Source organism: Alosa alosa, chromosome 3 (genome assembly GCF_017589495.1).
Source record: "Alosa alosa isolate M-15738 ecotype Scorff River chromosome 3, AALO_Geno_1.1, whole genome shotgun sequence".
Lineage (NCBI taxonomy): Eukaryota > Metazoa > Chordata > Actinopteri > Clupeiformes > Clupeidae > Alosa > Alosa alosa.
In genome coordinates, this window is record NC_063191.1 from 6,811,024 (window position 1) to 6,818,988 (window position 7,965).

At 41.6% G+C, this 7,965-nt stretch overlaps 1 protein-coding gene across 1 annotated transcript in view; it reads right to left on the bottom strand.

Moving 5' to 3' along the window:
- Positions 1-2,822: 2,822 nt before the first annotated feature.
- zgc:113337 (uncharacterized protein LOC503741 homolog) overlaps positions 2,823-7,965 on the bottom strand; it is a 23,405-nt gene continuing 18,262 nt past the window's right edge. Inside the window, exon 8 of the mRNA XM_048240118.1 lies at positions 2,823-4,998. Within this exon, the coding sequence (XP_048096075.1) occupies positions 4,991-4,998 (8 nt within the window). The 3' untranslated portion in view covers positions 2,823-4,990. The remainder of the gene's footprint in view (positions 4,999-7,965) is intronic.

A 7,965-nucleotide genomic window follows, 5' to 3' on the forward strand; every position in this document is an offset into this window, starting at 1 on the left:
GGGCTGCTGCAATGGTACAAGAGAAAGGAGAGAACGTTATCAACTCATTGAATGACTTCATCACATGAGTCGGAATCATTAATGAATTAAGGAAAAGAGTGACACTGAGAGGAAGGCTAGGAGGTAACACCAAGTATGTAACATTAAATCAGCAGAATCTTTCTCATACCAATAACATGTTTGGAGTTACTTGACTAGTGCACATTCTAAGCTTAATTATTTAAAAGTATACACAACATACATGCACAATACATACTTACATTATTTATTTGTACTGCACAGACAAGATTGACCAAAATGATCAGTGGATGAACTGAATGGAATGGCCACTTACTGTGACTGAGTGAACTCATATTTTGCGTGTCAGCAGACATGCTGAAAGAGGTAGAACATCAGAGTCGAGATATTATTCCAAGAAACCAACCTCAAAAGAAGCATTCCCTGGCTGTGCCGGAGAAAAAAAAAACAGACAGATGCTTCCATCTTGTGCTGATTTTTGCTTCTATTTCCAGAGGCATGCCATGGCAGTGTGAGAGGCTTGATCGCTTCAACCCTCCGAAATCCCCAATAAACGGAACCACATGTGAGAGAGAACCTGGATAAGACATGTAGCACCGTTACAGAGTGAGAGAGGCAGACTAGCATGAGAACTTGAACAGAAAAAATAACATGGGCAATTGAAGTAACACTTTACAATAATGGTGCATGAATAAGTGTTTTTTAATGATTTAACTAATGTATGGAACATTATAATAAAGTGTCCCAAAAATATGACCACCAACACAGAGAGACAAGAGAGGAAAATGTTCAGTGAAACCCAGTCAGAGTCAGCCAAGACAGAGTTGACTTGTATTCACCCTAAACAAGGCTATGTAGCTTCAGGGACATTGCTGACTGGTTCAGGGCCAGATATCAGCTTTGATCAGGAATGTGGTGAGTCGATAGTATCGGGCCATCGGAGGAGGACAGATATTTCTGCAGCAGCGCCGAGGCTGAACATCAGCATTTGGCTGTGACCAGGGCTCACAATGGACAAAGACGGCCACTCACAGACAGAGCCACAGTACAGAGGACAGGGTGGGAAGTGTTATTTGGGGTGAAAGGAGTGTTAGTTAAGGTGAAAACTTTGGATTATTTTGGGGGAATGGAGTGAATTGCCTCTGATTTTTTCTTACTTTCAAAAAACACTTTTTAAAAAACTGCTAACTGCACGTTTTTTTTTTTGTTGGACTAAATGCTGTGATATTTCCATTTTCTAGAGTTTCAGTGGGAAAGGTGGGTGGGGTCCTCATTTTGTAACACCATATTACAATGGCTCTGCTTTATCAAAATATTTCAAAACATCAATTATGTGGATACAAGATAAGTGCAAGCAATTGTTCTCTGTCCTGTGAAAGTCATTTATACAGTCTGACAAAATAAAAACATTTCTTCTTGAAGTCTTAATAAAGTGGTGATAAGATCATCCCTCTCTGACCATTGCAGCAACATCAAAAACATAATTTGGCGCCTAACCTTTGCTACATCATTTTCCTGTTCATATAAAAACGGATACATGTCTTAGCCTTATGCAAACAGAGAGAGAGAGAGGAGAGAGAGAGAGAGAAAGAGAGAGAGAGAGCGATCACACTACCAATTCAAGAATGCAGTAGTACAATTCCAAAAAAGTTGGGTCGCTGTGTAAGAATGAAGAAAAACAGATGATTTACAAATCATGTTAACCATATATTTGATTGAAAATAGTGCAAAGACAACCTATGAACTGTTGAAGGAGGGAAATGTTATTCTTTTTTTTACATATATACGTTAATTTTGAATTTGATGCCAGCACCATGTCTCAAAATGTTGGGACAGGGGCAAGAAAAGGCTGGACAAGTTTTGATGATAAAGACAACAAAAGGAGGAAAACTTCACAATTAGTTAGGCTAACTTGCACCATGATTGGGTATAAAAAGAGCATCCCAGAGAGGCAAAGTCTTTTAGAAGTAAAGATGTTGCCATCAAATTCAAAATGTGCTTATATTTTCCAACATTTGAAATGTTGTCTATGTCCTTTTTACAGCTAAATATGGGTTTAGGAGATTTGCAGATTATCACATTCCGTTTTCATTTACACAACATCCCAACTTTTTTTGGAACTGGGGTTGTAAATTAAAGGATGAAATTCACATCCATAAGAGGCTTTCCCAAAAGCCTCCCACTCTTCCACTGGGCTGCTCTGCTGTGGCCTAACCTAACCACACCCTGGTGCTGTGGGTCAGGGACATGACCAGGGCGGAAGGATTGGTGGGACCGAGGCGTTTGTTTGCTCTGCTGATCTCTGCACCAGCTACGCAAAGTCCTGGCGCCACACGAGACCAGCCCTCCAGCTCTGGTCATCTGCGCCCCAGCCCAGACAAAACACAGCGGCCAGGGCAGGGCGAAAAAGAAAAAGACAGAATGGGGGAAACACACACACACACACACACAATGGCGGGTGCCTGCTTCAGTCCTAGCTCGCTCCAATTTAAGTCGGTCCAGGTGTTGCAGGCATGCTGGGAAAATATGAGAGTGGCCACAGAGGTCATATCAATAGCCTCTGGCTAAGATTACTGCTCGCTACAGTACAAGAACACTCTCTTAACTCACTTAAACCATTTAAATGCCCTTGCACTAAGATGCATGCAATTTCAAAAGAATTATCCATGGTGGTTAGGTGTCAACAAACCATCTCTGTCCTCATGTTTCAAAACACAAACTCAGAACCCCAACTCATAACATATAGCCTGCTTTAATCCCATGTGGAGGAATACAGGAAACACAAAGCACACGTCCACCTCAACTCAACACAATAAAACATTTTATTTCATATTTGTGTTCATTCACACTCACCCATTACACATTAAACTGATACATTATATACCACACATCCCTCACATAACAATACAGTGTGCACATTAATACTGGAAGGTATTGGTATACACATGACATTTTTAGTGAAGAATGTTTGAGTGAGTGAGTGAGTGAGTGAGTGAGTGAGTGAAGGAGGGAGAGATGGATGGATGAATGGGTTCATCAGCTGACAGTCCTTCAGAGTCGTAGTGTCTGGCGTTCATACTATTTTATCTGGCTCTTCATATGGCTGCAAAAGCCTGCAGTTGGCATTTCAGAGAGGTCAATGAATTACACTGCACCCTTCATGCAAACGACAGTTAGACAGAAGTAGCATTATGCATCAAAGTTTATATGAAAAGCGCATAATTCACTGCAAGACATAGAAAAGACAACACAGAGAAATGGTGCATTAAAAAAAGAACTGCAGATTATTTCTGCCTCTCTCCCAAGTCATGTGCTATCGAAAGTTGGCAAAGGCCACTGATACATTAGGCAGGAGGGAGGACACTTTTATACGTACAGCAAACGCAGAGCGATATCAACTACACTTGCTGCCTTCCTTCCATCTTGAAAATCATTTTCCAAAACAGCAAAGTCTGCCATCTTTAGTGCATTGTGTGCGAGTGAAGGTATTATTACTTATCTTCATATTTAGGCAACTTCCCTTCGAAAAGCTAATATATTGAAGTGCATAATGTGTGAGGTCCAGAGAACAACCACATTTACCTACCAAAGACAAATCGAGTATAGACAAACACTATCTACAGTATGGCACTGGAGATCGTAACATGCTTTTACTGAAGTAGGCAAACCAGGTACCTGCTTAGAAACACACACACATGTGCACGCACACACACACACACACACACACACACACACACAAACACACACACACACACACACAACGTGGTCCCATCATTGCAGAAACAAGGCATCATACTGTGTATTTCAATATCTTCAAATGGACCCTTTCAAGAGAGTTCCATTATCAGCATCATAGTTGGCCCCACAAGACTTCCTTTTTAACATTCCATATGTTATCTTAATGCAGAGGAAGTAGATTGGGGCCCAAATAGAACGTTCAAGCATTGTTTTTGTTTTTATTGTTGAAAGGGTCCATACTGAAGCGAAACATTCAGCTGTAAATGCATTCTCTCCAGAGGGCCCTCCCTGGACTCGGTCAGCCCTTACTGGAAAATCAGGGTGACCAGCAAACACCCGAACCTATGACCTTTGAGCTAAATCAGAGCATACAGACTGCAAAGACAGACCAGGGTCATATGGTGCAGTAAACAGGGCAGGCTGGAGGAATGAGTTGCCAAAGATCTAGCGATGATTATTATGAATATAGTGTATTATAGGTATCTGCCACGTCTATATCATATGCTGCATAGAAGCAATGACCTTTAATTAACTTCATTAAATACTCACAGCAGCATAGCAGGGGGGGTTTAAATTTTAGATATTAGGGGCATTGCTATACTTTTACATGTAAGAGCATTGTTATAATGTTTTCCTTGATATTTTTGACTAGCATGTTTTTTTCACTGAACTTAAGTTCTTCTCAGAGTGTCAGTGAATGGTGTCTTGTGATACATTTACCACACAATAAAGGAACATTGTCTAAAGTTATAAATACATGCCTGCACCCACTGTAAAACCACCATCATCGTATAAACTCTCCCAAATGATGATGTCATATTCAGTGGAGCTGAAATAGCAGAGCTGTCGACTACAGAAACAATAAGCAGCCTATTTATTATGTTAATCTTTGGTTAGCTTGCTATATCAGAGGGCAATGCATCATCGAGTTTCCTTTTTCATTCGGATGGGAAAGTTTTTTTTTTTTTTTTCTCCAACGGATGGATTGTTTTGTTTTTCTCTTCTCGGAAAATAAGGCCTCTCTAATCTACGTTCTGCTATGCTGTGTTCCGCTCCATTCCTGATAGTGTTTGGTTCTTGGTCCACATGAGACATGAATAGACTAACATTAGATAATGTTGTCTGGCAGTTCAGGTGATCAGGCAAGTAGGGTTTCAGTGACAGGCACTGTGAACTGGGCATGTGTTGAGCCTCAGACGACCTCTTTTGTCCGACCTCAAATCGGTCAGGCATTTCAATCAACTGAAACAGAGCAAAAACATACAGCAAAACATTAGATGCTGAAATCAGTAAAATGGAGATATCACAAATATCACAGAGACAATTATCACAAAAGGCTTTTGATCGTTCAATTTAAGTCACCTTGATCAATTTATAGATTGTCAATAACAACATTGCACATGTACAGTATATTGTATACATACATTGCACATACATAAAACATAAAGACTGAGATAGTATTTTGACAATAGGTTTCTAGCAGCCAGAGACCTAAATAGCCCATCACACAAGATCATTATGTACGGTGTAGAAGCAGCTCTCGCTCCAGAAGTGACGGACTGTTGAGGAAAAAAGTTTGGCCTATAACACCAGCTTTGGATTGGAATGTCCTCAGTCACTAGCTAAACAGACTGACCAACACGCCAAGATTTCTATGCGGTCAGTCATGACAGTTACTGGGCCCACTCCCTCTGAGAGCCAGCCTACACCCATTAATTCCTCCAAGTTACCGGACAATGGCTACTGCCTTTCCTGTTACTGGACCATATTTTTCTGCGAAAGGTGATTTTAAAACAGGGCAGTGACCACACAGACATCAGTTAAAAGCAACCCAACATTCTGGTTTCCTTCCATTCTTGAAAGACCTCAAGTGTATCCTCCACTGAAAGTTATTTTGGGCGGACATGTCAGACTTTACTTGACAAAGACCATAAGAACAGAAGTATTCATCATGCTCAGAATGTTTACTGTCGTGGCTGACACCAAGACCACGCTGGGGTCTGGCCAGCACGTGTGTGTGTGTGTGTGTGTGTGTGTGTGTGTGTTTGAATGAAGCATGATGAGTGTCATGCGTGGTTGACTTTGTAGCCTGTATGTAGCCTGTCCTGTGTGGGTTGTGTTAGAATATGACTGGTCTGCACTGGCATCTGTGTTTAGTGTGTGGTCTCTCTTTCTCTGTGTCTCTGTGTGTTTACAGTGTGTGTGTGTGTGTGTGTGTACGCGCATGTGTGTGTGTGTGAATGTGAGTGATCTGGTGCATACATGTGTGTTTGTTTGAAAGGGGTTTGAGGTTTTGTTTGAGGTTTTGAGTGTATATTTGTGTGTGTTTGAATGTTAGTAGTCTTGTTTATATTGTGAGTGTGTGCTTGAACGTTTGTGGTCTAGTGTGTGTGTAGTGTGTTGTAATACCCTGTCACACTTTGGCAGCATTGGTCCAGACTCCGACTAAACGGCGATTAAACTCTTTGTTCTATATTTATTCAGATTTCCAAGAATGCCCGTTATTTGTTATGGTACCCAACTTGTGACAGCAACCAGAAATAAAAAGCCCATTTGGGACCCTTATTTAGATTATTGTTATGGGAGTGATCACAGAGTCCTTCCACTCCACATCATCCCCTTGATCTGTCCACGACGGTGGCAAAGGTTACTTTCATGTTGTTCTATGGTGGTTCAGGACAACTGAGCCAAGCAGGAAAGCTGCAGTCCAGGTTTTGCGTGGCATGATTCAGCTCACCAAGTATTCAATCAAGGATGCCCGCACTTATGTGCATACACCCAAATGACACACACACACACATGTGCACACACACACACACACACACACACACACACACACACACACACACACACACACACACACATGCGCACACACACACACATGCACACAGACACACAAGTGCGCGCACACACACACACACACAAACACACATACACATACACACACACACACCATACACACACACATACCCATGGCACATCTAACTGTCCCCTGGCAGAAAAAATATTGTATCACAATGGGGCCTTCCTGGATAATTAACAGATAAATAAAAATAAACTGATGTCCATCTCTCACCCCTGAGTGACCCCTCCTCAGACACTGTATCTGCCCCTTTCTTCTTCTGCCCCTTTTACGCTGCGCCACTCATCCTCTCCAAACAGGAAATGGTCACAGGAAGTGGTCACTCCCCTGAGCTTCCTTGAGTAGGCCCCTGACAGGGTCTTAAGGAGCAGCTTTCCTCTCTCCACTCTGCCTTGACTGGCAGTGGTGCAGTCGTGTGCATTAAGTCATTAATATTACCAGTATACTGCTCACAATGGCAACACACTATCAGTGAGCGCTGTTACTGTTGCAAAGAGTTGTAAATGCTTTATAAACTACATCAACAACAGCTGGGTCACCATTCAAAGAGTTAATGAGTTGCAACGAAGTCAGACAATCATTACAAAGGAAATCTTTCAAACATGAGCACTGCTACTTCATATAGAAATCACTCTACAGCATAGCATTTGCCTAAGTTCCTTTCTAAATACAAACCTTGAAACATCAAATTAATCATTCCAGAAACTCCAACACCTCCAGAGGGCATCTTAACTGGGCCTCTAGGCTGCCAGTCTATCAAGGAAAAACATCTCTATGTGCCCTAACTGCTCTTAAGTGGTGCCAGCCTTCAAGCGAAAAACAATGAAACTGCACCCCTGATAAAATTAAACTGGTCACTCAGTTCACAAGTTCAGTGGCAGGCCGCAGGAATTTAATAGCTGAAACAACTGCTTCACTGCAATTTTATTTGGCTGGTAAAAAAAATATGTGAAGACCTTTAAAAACGGCAGTTTGTAACAGAGGATAGAGGCAGCAACACATTGCTGGAATTTTTTGTGTTTAATTTCTGGCACATTCTGAGAACTCTGTTGGAAGCAGCTGGGAACAGCTTTATTTAGTCATTATACAGCCCACTGTGTGGTTGGCCTCCGTCTACTGCTTTGGTGCTGTAAGCGATTGATCGGATTAGCTGTCTACCATTAGAGGAATAATGATTCTGAGGTCGTTCCCTTGCTATTGCTACTAGTTTTGTGAGGCTCACCAAGTAATTGACTCTTTTTTCTCAAACACAGTAGCCTCAAATCCAGCTTTTGGAGGAACATATTATTGTGAAGTTCATGGCCAAAGGAACCACAGAAGAACCACAGAAGAACCTTGAAATATTT